General features: G+C 46.9%; 1 protein-coding gene and 1 long non-coding RNA gene across 2 annotated transcripts; one reads left to right on the top strand and one right to left on the bottom strand.

Annotated features, from left to right (window-relative positions):
* Positions 1-275: 275 nt before the first annotated feature.
* On the bottom strand, positions 276-2,424 carry LOC144119043 (uncharacterized). Its single transcript, XR_013312242.1, has 3 exons — positions 2,184-2,424; positions 1,960-2,126; positions 276-482 (listed from the first exon to the last, which is right to left on the bottom strand). It is a non-coding gene; the product is annotated as an uncharacterized LOC144119043 (long non-coding RNA).
* Positions 2,425-6,425: 4,001 nt separating this feature from the next.
* On the top strand, positions 6,426-9,459 carry LOC144120047 (uncharacterized; the record flags this gene model as incomplete). The annotated part of the gene is given in 3 exon segments (XM_077652520.1): positions 6,426-6,581; positions 6,752-9,364; positions 9,367-9,459. Coding segments are annotated over 3 exon segments (2,862 nt in total), but the record flags the coding sequence as incomplete, so codon positions are not given.
* Between the last annotated feature and the right edge of the window lie 3,061 nt (positions 9,460-12,520).

Genomic DNA, 12,520 nt, shown 5'->3' with positions numbered 1-12,520 from the left:
TGCTAACATGGTGCTGTGCTTAACATCCATCAGTGACCTTCTTTTGTTGCATGATCTTTACGGTTGGACTTTTTATATATGTTACACGTTTACACGTTTTCACACGGTCCTGTGCAACTTTTTCAGGACCCAACTTGCTGCACTTCACTACAATGAGAACAGTGGACGTGGTAAGGCACGCACAAAGGATGGCACACTTCGATGGTGTGTGCGTTACCCAAAGGCAGCAGGTGGTAACCCAACAGCTTGTCCAGTAAAGGAGCCACCCACTCATGGTAAGCTTGCACCACCTAGTTTATTTGGTCATGAAGAAAGTGAATATTGCACAATCTACAAGATGAAATGCTCACACAGGCTACGTCAAATGCCTCCTCGACAAGGTTGTGGCCATGGCTGAGAGCACGCAGCCCCAGGAGAGGATAACTGCCCCAGAATCTCGCCCACCACTCAGCAGCAGTTTTCCAAAGGTCCCAAAGGAGAAGCTGGTCGAGAAAAGAAAGTCAAGATTCAATAGGCAATGATCAGCCTCTCATGATCTGCAGAGAAAATGCTGGTAAGTAGTAAGGGGGTTTACCACATGTCCCAAATCTGAACGTGGGTTGAGCAGCCAAAGCCCTTGATAGCCATTGTGACAGGTAAAAATGTACAGCAAAGGATGTGATGACATGCACCGTGTAGTTTAATTAGGGAGTACTAGTTACTAAAAGGTTTAGTTTGTAAAAAAAATGAAAAACAGATATCACTAAACACAAGAAGGCAGAGTAGGCGAAATCATGCAGCCACTAAAAAGTACGTATACCACTTTGCACTATATGCTGGGGATTGCATAGATTACAAGGAAAAAGAATGCAACCTTGACAACCACTTTAAGGCCTCTATTCTTTCCTTCGTGGCATTTTTTGCTCCCTTAGCTGTTTTCCTTTTATTGTTTTATTGCCGTTGTTCATTTAGATTCTGTTGCATTTCTTTTGGAAAAAGGGGGGTCTGTTCTTGCATTCTTTTCAACTCAGTATGGTTACTAACCCGCTTCTCTCCTACCTGTAGGTGACAGCCTCCATGGCTAGACAAGAGCTGTTTGAAGACTAAGCGCGCCACCTTCCCACCCTCTTCGCTCCACACCCCACCGTAACCCCAGTCCATCCTCCTTAGAGTGAAGGGCCTATATAACCCCTGCCAATGATGACCGCACTTGACCTGACAAAGACAAGTCCTCTTGTTGGAACGCTGGTCGCTGGACTGAGGCTCTCTCTTCACTTTATTTTTTTAAGATTTCAATCTGCTGTACTTCTTATCTGCCATTATGAAAGAGGAACCAATGCACTACTGCCACATATTTAGCAGCCATTGCTGTCTTCCAAAAAATATTACTAGCGACAGACTGTGGTGAACACACCATAAACTATAAGACAGTATCTGCATGATCCTAAAAGCTTTATCCTTCTGCATTTCTCGACAATTTGTAGGTTAGCATAAAAAGACGAAGTCCAACGGTCTCACCGAACGGTTTAACCGGACATTTGTTGACATGCTCACCATGTATATCAGTCCTGACCATTCCAACTGGGACCTTGTCCTTCCTTTCGTCACCTACGCATATAATACTGCCGTCCAGTCCACCACCAGATATTCTCCATTGTTCTTTTCTTTTATTACTATTTCAAATGGAGTGAAATTGTAATTTCATTCCCATGCTCCTCATTCTGTAGCATGGTCTCTACCGCCCACTTGATTCACATTCTTACTGGCGAGATGTATGCTGACTTGCAGAAGCTTCGCAAATAAATTACTTTTTTGAAAGGATCTGTGCGTTTTTATCTCTGGTTTTGCCAACCATGAATGAAAATTTATTTCATGAATGTTCTAGGCATTTGCACAAACTCTGGAAGGAGGTACAAATAACTGCAAATTAGAGGAATGACTTGTGTGCTTAGCTATTTAGGCTTTATAATGTGTACTTACCTCAGCAAGTATAAGGGTGCTTGAATCCTGTATAACTGCCATCAGCAGAAAGATATTTTTTTCTTACAGCACTGAGCACGCAGCTCGGCAGGATTTCTCTCTTGTGCCTGCCCAGTCTTTTCCACACAAGGTAGACAAATTGTCGATATGCAGCATACCTCATCCTCCTAAAATAAAGAATGCATGTCAATAAAACTGACCCAGCTACCACATGTGCTCCTCACTTGTTCACAGAGCCCCTGTCGTTTCTTGATGCCCTGGATTCCTGCCGTGCCAGTGCAACTTCAAGGATTGCTTTGTTGAGGCATACATCTTTGAATTTTTTTGTTGTTGTGATGCACCGCGCCCGCTTCTGCTTTCCAGTAATTTCGGGGACCTCTTGACAACATAGGCAGTCTTCTTTTTCAGTCATTACTGCGCAGTGTTTGCAGGAACACCTGAAGAGGAAGGTAAAACGCTTCGGTAATGCTTCAGTGCCAAGCCTGTAGGCAAGAAGTCTAAAATCGTACTATGCATTAGTAAAGTTTGCCGGTGGTTTTCAAAACTGAATGCACCGCTTGAAAGCTCCTCGATGAATGCGACTTGCAGGCGAAGCGATTTAGTGAGAAACGAAGAACTTTTATACAGGCTATTTACAAATGGGTACAAGAGTCAGTATACGGCCACAACTGCCCGCGGCCGACTTAGTCTATCGCCTGCACAGAGGCGAGGGACACCGCGTCCCAACAGTCGAACTGGCGCGCCTTGCACCAGCTCTCAAGCGGTCGCTGCCTCCGCGCTCGGCCAGACCGAGCGCCTGCCTGCTAGGAGTAGCTAGAGACAACCTGCCACGAGCGCAGCCCCCTTCGCCGGTCCACCCTCAAGATGTCCGCGCCCCTTTTCACGCGTAAAAATAAATTGCTAACTGCAGCTCGTCAGTTTGAACGAGTCGGAAAGCTCAAAACTGATGTCAACGTCTTTCCCTTATACCAGAATTCCTCCCCAGGCGGCTGCACCGTCCCTCGCCCAGGGGACGGGCCCAAGGTCGAGGCCGGCAGAGAGCCCCGCCGTCTGGGGTGGCGAGGGAAGCCGCAAGCGCGAACGGGGAGATAGACCTAAGTGCATGGAAGCTCAAACTGGTCCTCCCCTTCTAACGACGTGCAGCAAAGCAAAATAAAACAGGACGCGCAGCATAGGTCACTGCCCCGTCGCGGAGTGTTCGCAACAGATGTGCCAAAAAGATGCGCCAGCGCGCCGAACCCTACAGCATTACTCTGAAGATATGAAAAACAAACGTGCACATGCTGAATAATTTGCGTATACTGGAAGAATGCATGTTAAAAACGGACTGTCGCACGCCGATCAGGCTATCGTACAGCACGCGCAAATACTGCGGTAGCAGCCTGTTCCTTGAATTTATTTGTCGATAAATTGCATTTACAACCGGGATAATGTGTTCTGCCAGCGCGCTCAAACACTGACCGTGTTCTATACCTACACTACACCTGTGTATTCCTCGCGACCAAATGCAATAAAGAAATGCCGCACTGAGCCACTCGCGCTGTAGGGCCTCGTCAGCAGCAACGCCGCATCAACAAACAGCATCTATATGCGCGGGAACCGATTAGCAATCGAGATACTTACTAGTTCACATTTCCCACGCGTAAAAATGCCTCGTCGCTTTCGCTGGCGGCCAACGACGAACTGTCGCTCGACGGGGGCGCAGTAGAACTCCCTTGGAATGAAAGCCTTCCATAAGGATAACCCCGATGTTCACGTGAGAGCCAAAAGTGTCTTGTAATCGCTTATACAACACCGCGAAGAGCTGCAATCGGCACGCAACGCAGCCTACGCAGCACTGCAGCCATATCGGCCGCTTCGCCGGTCCTCGGAGTGTCGTCACGTCTTCTTGGCCAATCAGAGGCGGCGGCGCGACCCGGGATGTGCCCCGAGGCGCCGGCTGCGTATTTCTGCTAAAAACGACAACTAGCGCTTGTTTTTACCAAATTTCAGTTCTCTATTCGAGTTCGCAGCATGAAAAACTGTAAGGTGCCGCCGCAAGCCCGATTTTTGCAAAAAGTGCTTCAGTCTCCCTTTAAGGCCTCTGCGCTGAGAGCTGACGTCACAGCAACGTCACAAGGATGAGGCCGGTGTCGCGACGCGGCTCTGCTCCTCTAGAGCGGGCGCGCATCACATGCATCACAGGCCGTTTCACATGCAAGCGAAAATGCCAGCGAATCCTGTCGCAGCGACGGAAAAACCTGTTTCGACCCGTCGCGGCGGCTCGACGGGCCGGAGCGACGGGGTTCCAACAAGTTGGAAATTTTAGCAGCGACAGAACGATAGCTCCGCCCTCTGACCAATGACTGCACGGCGGAAAAGCCACGTGACAAGAAGAGGATCCGTGCGGGAAAGACGACAATGTTTGCTACACGTGCTTCCAACACCATGACAACATGTCGCGTGGACTGTTCAATGAGGTGCTGATCATCGAAGTATCCAAGCGCCCGCTTCTATGGGATGTTAAAGATAACAACTTCCGCAATAAGTCGACCAAGGAGTCCCTTTGGGAGGAAGTGAGGGACGCAATTCGAGCAATTGACGACACCGGTAAGTGAAAGCACGCTTTGTGGCGAGCTCGAAGATTATCAGCCATATTTTTTCATTGTGCAGCCAACAAATTTTCCTCGTCACACTGGCAGGATTCTGCAGCGTGTCAAAAACTGTCTTATGTCCCCGCGCATTCCTGCGTACTGCTCGGTGTTTTTTTTTTCGGTGCGCCGGCTATTGTGCGTAGATGAGCTGTATGAAAATTGTCGGAATCACGCAGCCGTGAGCAAATGTTTTTGGTTCTTAAGACACGCTAGCTGCATCATTTTGTACCCTTCACTTCAATCGTGAAATGCACGACGTGCACGTTTTCATGTTCTCAGCTACGTTTGTAAATGCGGGAGGCGACGTTTCTCAGGCGTGAAGTTAATCCGGGCGCTGAGAGCCTAGTAAAATCGTCGCTTGCGTGTATGTAGAGCGAGCGCTCCGTCCCGCGGCACTGCCCGCTCATCGTAGTCTTGTACGTAGCATTAATCTGCAGCTTCTGAACCGCGCAAAATCATCTCGTGCGTGTCCGCAAAATAAATCATTCATCATGTGTGTGCCTCAGTTCAGGCATGCATGCATGCATAATCAGTAAAACTGCCTTTTAGAAGAAAAAAAACTCGTGCTTGCGTACTGAATCGTGTGTTGTAAACATTTTCTGCAATATTCTTGTGTGCTAACAGATGAGAATTTGTACATGTTCATGCTAAACTTTGGGCCACATGTCTGCCATTGTTTCCTAATTTGCTTGTTTAACATTATGCTCTATACTGCTCCATATTTCAGTAACAGTTGAGGAGATTATTGCTCGGTGGAAAAATCTAAAAGATACGTACCGGCGAAAAATTAAAGACGAAAAAGATGGGAAGAAGAGTGGGTCAGGAGCCACTGCAAAGACGGCCTGGCCACATTTAAAGCAGATGGAGTTCCTGAGGGACTCCATGGAAACGAGACGGTAAGCAATGACTGATACTAATGATGAATTGAATGTGTAAGTGACAGCAATTAACAGCCTGTACATTCTACTCAGGAGCTTCTGCAACCTCGACGCAGTGAGCCACGTGCAGGTGGCCAGCGCAGCAGCCGAGACGAGCCACGCCAGCTGCAGCCCAGCATCGCCAGACTCGAAAGAAGTAGAAGCAACGCCAAATGAATTTGAATGCATGTATAGTGTCCCAGGCCTTCCTGATGAACCAGGACCATCCTGTATGGCAGCAACTTCACCAGAGGTTCTCCCACATAGGGGAAACAAGCGACAGAAGAAAAGGCGGCAGGAAGTGGAGGCTGCTGACAGGGACATTCAGGCCGTGCGAAGTGCAATTGCAGCGCACAGGCCAATGGTTACACCGCACGTACGGACTTAAAAAATGATGTTATTACCATCAACATAAGAAGTAGTTGATATTTAAAAAAGAAGGGTTCTTTATTTCTTAACAAAATTTGAGTAATCGTGGCCAAATAATGCATAAATATTATCCATGTTGATGTTTGCAAACCACCGAAACCAACCGCGAGCTCGTATTCTTTGCCAGCAACACTGAGATTCGCAGCGGCAGTAAACGCTGTGGAGCGACGCATGTGAAACGGAACCCTGCGAAAAGCATCGCTGCGCCGTGCCGCTGGTCGCTGAGTTCGCTCAATCGCTTGCATGTGAACCGCCCTTTCAGGGCGGTTCACATGCAAGCGATTGAGTCGCGACGGGGCGCGAGAAACCGGTCTGCCCCAAGCATGCCTTCCTTGAATTCCTAGACGGGAATCGGAAAGCCACTGCACGTGGCTCCGGCAGGAGCAGTCAGTCGCCTTTCGTGTCCGATGGTGTGTTCACAGCTTATTTGGCTGCCGTCTATTTCTTCTGTGCGCGAGTGCTGTGATGACGCTTCGACATTAACGCAAAACTGCCGAACAAATGTTGTGTGCCTCAGTGCCGAGGTAACTATAAAACGGGACCAAAGGTTCATGTGTTTAAGTTCCCGCAAGATAAAGCGCTGCAGCAATCATGGATACGTGCCATTCCACGGAATAACTTCGTCCCTTCTGAGCATTCCAGGGTAAGAGATGAATAATTTTTTCCATTCGTCCTCTTTTGTAGCTTTTAATTGTAACACCGCCTAACTTGCAAAACGTTTTGGGTACCTTCTAAATGTTTATTTAATATTTGATCACGGGTTCTTATTTGTAGCAGGCTGTTACTTATATTAGACAAATATTTCTTTTTTAGGTCTGTGAGCATCACTTCACAGAGGACGACATCGTGCGAGAGGCGTCATATGTCGACGATGCTACAGGTCGAGTGACGACAGCAGAGTTATCGCATCTGCGCCTTCGGTCAGGTGCAATTCCATCATTATTTCCAGGCTGCCCTAGTTACCTATCAAGCACAAAGACTTTAAGAGAGGAGCCAGAGGCGAAGCGAACACGCCTGGAAGCTGCTTCAATGCAAAGAGGAATTTCTGAGTCAATTCAGACATTTCGCAATGCCGAGGAAGCGGACAAAATCACCACCTTAAGGGACCTTGCTAGCGAAGTCAGAAGCCATAAGTCACAGTTCTGGCATGTAATTGAGGCCAGTGAGCGTCTCATGTTGGTGCACATCATAGAGGACGAAGCTCCATGGATTAAATATTCAATTGTAATAAAATCAGACCTCAGTATAACATTGTTCTTTGTGAAGAAGCCGCTCACAAGACTGGGCCCTAACTTGCCTATTCCGAGTGCAGCCAGAAGCAAAAGAGAAATAATAGAACTCCTCCAAGACGTTGAGAATTGGGACAAGGGCTTAAATTCAAATTCTGGCGATGCAAACGAAGACATCGGCGACACTATTCGTCTGCTGCTGAACAAGTTTTCCACGACACCAGCCGACGACAAAGCCAAAGCAATAGAATTCCTGAGCGAGCAGCTGAACCTGCTTTTTTTGAAGAAGGAGCGGAGACGGTACTCCGTTGAATTCATGGTTTATTGCTGCATTCTTTTTACGGTATCACCGCACGCATATAAATACATCCGCAGCTATGGATATGTCACCCTGCCCCACCCTATGACCATTCGGTCGATATGTTCGTCATTTGGTATGAACCCAAGACTGGAACATCATGGTCCGACGTTCCTGAATTATGTTACAAAGAGGATCTCGGAACTCGATGATCGCCAGCGCTTCGTTACCTTGATGGTCGATGAAGTCCATATTAAACGTTATTTTGATTACAAAGGGGGCAATATAACTGGTGCAGCATTGAATTCATCGGAAGTCGCTACCAGTGCTTTCGTCTTCATGATACAGAGCGTCGCATGCCCTTTCAAGGAAGTGGCCCACATTGTGCCAGTGCACAAAGCCGATGGGGAGTTTCTGCACAATTTACTGAAATATGTGATATGTGGGCTAGAAAACATTGGCTACAGAGTTTTATGTGTAGTCAGTGACAATCATTCTGTGAACAGAAAGGCAATGTCTCAGTTTACAACGCCGCCAACAAATGCAATTTTATATCCGCACCCCTCTGACCCATCGAGACCTCTCGTTTTTGTAATTGATCCAGTGCATATACTCAAATGCATCCGAAATAATTGGCTCAACCAAAAAAACGACCAACTATGCTTTTATTTTCCTGACTTCAATGAAAATTCCAACCAGCCTCCACGCATGCGCACAGCATCGTTTGCTACAATCAGAGAAGCTTACAAGCTGGAGAGTGATCAGCTTTTGAGGTACGGTTACTCGCTCTCTAGAAAAGCCTTGTACCCGTCTAGCCTTGAGCGGCAGAATGTGAAGTTTGCCTTGCAGATTTTTAATGACTCCCTGCCACCAGCGCTTCGTGCTCTTGGAGAAAAACACAGCTTACTCTTTCCTGAAGATACAGCGAGTTTCATTGAAGTTATAGCGAAGTGGTGGAAGGTTGTGAATGTTAAAACCCCATGGAAAGGAAAACGACTGGATGACCGATTTCAAGAGCCAGTTTTCCCTTCGGAGGATGACATGAAGGTGGCTTTCCTCTACAAAATTTTGGACTGGCTTGATTCTTGGAAAGAGAAGAATCTGGACAGCGGGGTGCTCACAAAGGAAACCCATGCTTCTCTGCATCAAACAATCCATGCACTGGTTGATGTCAGCAGGTATTGCTTCGATGAACTGCAGCTTTCATACGTCCTGCTCGGCAAGTTCCAGACGGACAGCTTAGAGGACCGCTTCGGGAAATACAGGCAACTTGCTGGCTCCCAATATCATGTTTCTATTAGGCAAGTTTACGATAGCGAAACTAAATTACGGCTGCAAAATACTTTGCCCACAATCGGAAGTGCTTGCGGAACGAATAGCTCCTTCGATGAGCAATGGGAAGATCTGCGAAAGCAGATAGAAACACCGCATCCTAACTGCAACGTTGTAGTTACGAGAGATGTCTTGTCAAAAATACAAGACATTATCCCCGTCCTGGTGTACGTGGCAGGATATGCAGTCTACGCGACTCTTAAGAAATTAAACTGCATGAAATGTCGGGCAGCATTGACAGTCGGCAAGACTATCACTGTCTCTGCAGCTCAAAAGTACTATCACTTGGTGAAAGATATAGACCGAGGTGGCCTCATTTTCCCAGCGTTGTTTGCTGTAAAAGCTGTAACCCACAACTATGTTGTTGTTGAACAAGTGTCCAAGAAAGCGGAGTTCTTGAGGAGCCCGAACCAGCGCCGTCTAGTCACCGAACTCACATTACAGCTGCTTGCAGATCAAGAGTCATCAGATTTTGACACCTGCGAAGATGGGCACACAGTTGAGTTTCTGTTGAAGCATGTGTTGTGGAGCAGTACTAACATTCTGCCGCAAGCTCAACGTGCCGCAAGCTCAAAAACTTCTGCCGCAAGCTCAACGTTGATGTAGCCGATGCAAATGCTAAGGCTAAGGAAAGAAAAGCTGCAACGCTTTCAAGGAAGTGAAAAGTTGTTTGTTTGTTGCTGGTGACTTTTAAATGTATATATTATTCCGCATCAAGAACAGTGTTACAATAATCGAAATGTAAATAAATGTTTTGTACCTGTAAATCTCTCCACTGATGTCTCAACTTGAGTAAAAACAATCTTTTGCAGCCAACTGTGCTGCCGCCTCATATCCTTGCGCAGTAAAAAAGAAACATGTATGCTCCTCGGAAAAACCGGTGAGGCCCCATCTCTGTGACGTCACTGGAGGAGCACTGAGGCCTTAAGTTCGTCTAGGTGGTGTTGGCTCAGCACGAAACTGCTATGGTGACTAGAAGCTGGGAGGTGAGAGCTTTGCGGCCAGCGGCGCGCGCGGCGCAGGCAGCAGTAGTTCATGACGGCACCAGGTGGCGCGCAAGTTCTCTCTTACATAGAGTCACTGGAAAAACTTCAGAGTACCGCATTCGTTTGCCCCTCGCCGCCGACGCGTTCATTGGCCCAACCGTACCACGTGACCTTGGGCTGCCATATACCTTCCAAGCGCCGGGCGGGCCGGCTGAGTTAGAGCGCAGACATCGCAGGTCCCCTACGATTCTTGTTTTCTGATTGTCGCACTCGTGTTTGACTGCAAGGAATCATGCCTGGCTGCTGCGCCTTCGGATGCAGCAACCGAACCGAGTCTGGAAAGACGTTTTTCTCGATTCCGACCGGGAAAAATGACCGAGAGCGTCGTTCTGCGTGGCTACACAGAATCGGCCGGGAGAACTTCAAGCCTACGAAAAACACCCGCGTGTGCGAGGTAAGTACACCTTGTTTGTGCTTTTCGGCACTGTTTTAGAAGATATTTAAGCGAAGTGCACGCGGTATTAGCGATGCTACGAAAATAGGAGTTCATTGCAGGGATCGTTAGCGCATCGCACTCTTGACGCGGGTACACGTGCTCGCGTTTGTTGCTCATCGCACGCGATTATTCCGTGCTCGTGGCACGCGAAGGAACACTTGTCTAGAGTCCACTTGCCACGCGAGAATTCCGCGTCCTCACGTGCACCACGTACTCGCATGATTTCTCCGCGCACGTGAGCGCGCTCTCGCCTCGAGTCACTCGTTCCATGGCACCTAATTGTTTTTCGCAGACCGTGACGATCACAGTCAATAAAAACATCGTCAGTGCATGTCATGCGTCCGCATAACGGCCGCTTTCTGTGCAGTTGTGTTGGCATGGGTAGAAAAATAGAAATGAGTTAAATGTTAGCAATCCTTAAAGCTGCGTGTTTGCGGCCACGTGCGCGTTTGCACCCAAATGAGCTATTTTAGTTGCGTAAACTTCTAAACCGTTTTAACGTATTCTTTGTCTCTTGAGTTGGTCTTTAAACTTGTTATTGCAGCTATCTTCCATGTTTTTCTTGTTTCACATGTCTGAAACAAAGCTTCATTCAAAAAGCCCTGGGAGCCTCCTTGGGCAGCCCAGCGTTTGGGTGACCAGCATCACACTTCTAACCATACAACATTTGCAGGACTACTTTTGTGCAGAAGACTTTGAGAAGGCTAGAGTGGATGGGAAGAAGAGGCTAAAGCACAAAGCTGTGCCAAATATTTTTTCTCACCGTGTGCCAAAAAAATCAGAAAGCCACCATTCGCCCACCTTCCTAATTCACCAGCAAACAACTTGGCTGAAGAACAGGCTGAACCTGAAGAGGAAAACTTGCTAATAGGTAATTTTCCCCCTAATCAAAATGTGTTTTTCATACATACACTGCAGCAGTGCTTTGTCGGTCAGTTATCATGTAGCCACATGTAATGCAAAATGGACAATTTCGTACTTGAATGTAACTGGTATTGATCTTCTAACTTTTTTACGATCTGAATCATGGCTTGATACGGTGACCAAACAGAGGAACATCAATTATTTCATTAACACTGCCCTTTTAAGTGTAGCACTACAAGTAATGCAGTTGGATAAGTTGGTACAAAAAGCGTTGGAAACCAAAAAATTGCTATGAAAACTTTTGCAGCTGCTGACAGCATAGCAGATGGACTCAAGTCTTCAAAAGAGCCACATGATCATGATGAATCTGCTGATGTGGCAACAGAAGTGCCCATAACCTCTGATATTCAAGAGGATGCACCTCCCAACATGTTCAGTGAAGTTGACGTACTGAAACGCCAACTTAACTTGAAAAGAAGAAAGCGTGCAAGGGCGGAAATGGAGTGTGACGCCCTGAGAAGTTCTTTTAATGGACTTCTTGCAGAAGACCAGCTCCGTGTCCTGCAAAAGGGAACAATGAGAGGGTCATCATGGACTCAGAAGACAATTCAGGAGTCTCTGAAGGTCAGACTTGCCTGTGGGGGAAGAGGTTATGAGTACCTGAGAGGTAATGGCTGGCCGCTCCCTGCTGAACGCACACTTCAGAAGCATATTGAAGACATCAAGTTTACCCCAGGTATGCAGCAATGTTTGCAGCTCTATAATAACATTTTCCAAATTGCAGGTGCAACTCAGGACTAGCTATTGACTTCACCGATGATCACATACCAAGTACAGCTACAAATATTAGGCGGCAGCAGAAGGCTTGCACTCATCTTTTTAGAAAAGATTTTATAAATGCTCTGATAGTGACAAGGGAGGTTGTTTGAAACACTGGGCTGAAGCTTGTAATTTTGAATTTCAAAGAAAACTAGCAGTGATCATTCCAGCATGCATGTTTTTCAGCAAAGATACACTGTAATTATGCTCTCTACAATACCCTGGAACTAATGTTAAAGCTATCAAACATAATAAAAGGCTCTTTTCTTGCCATTCTAGGTATTCTTGAAGAAGTGTTTCCAGCTTTGGCATCAAAAGTGGCAACATTCCACAATGAAGAGCGTTATGCGGTTCTAATGCTGGACGAAATCCAACTGACACCTGGTTTGGACTATGATATTACAACACGCTCCGTCATAGGTAAGGCTTCATCAAAAACAAATGCGGCCTGTTGTTTACATATCAGGCAGTGTAGTTCTCTTGGAGCTAAACCCAATGCAGTAATGAGCACTGGCATGTGATACTTAATTTAGCAGTGTGGAAACAAAAATGAAATGC

Source organism: Amblyomma americanum, chromosome 2 (genome assembly GCF_052857255.1).
Source record: "Amblyomma americanum isolate KBUSLIRL-KWMA chromosome 2, ASM5285725v1, whole genome shotgun sequence".
In the NCBI taxonomy this organism is placed as follows: domain Eukaryota; kingdom Metazoa; phylum Arthropoda; class Arachnida; order Ixodida; family Ixodidae; genus Amblyomma; species Amblyomma americanum.
The sequence above is the reverse complement of the archived record's forward strand: the minus strand, read 5'-3'. Positions and strand labels throughout refer to the sequence as shown.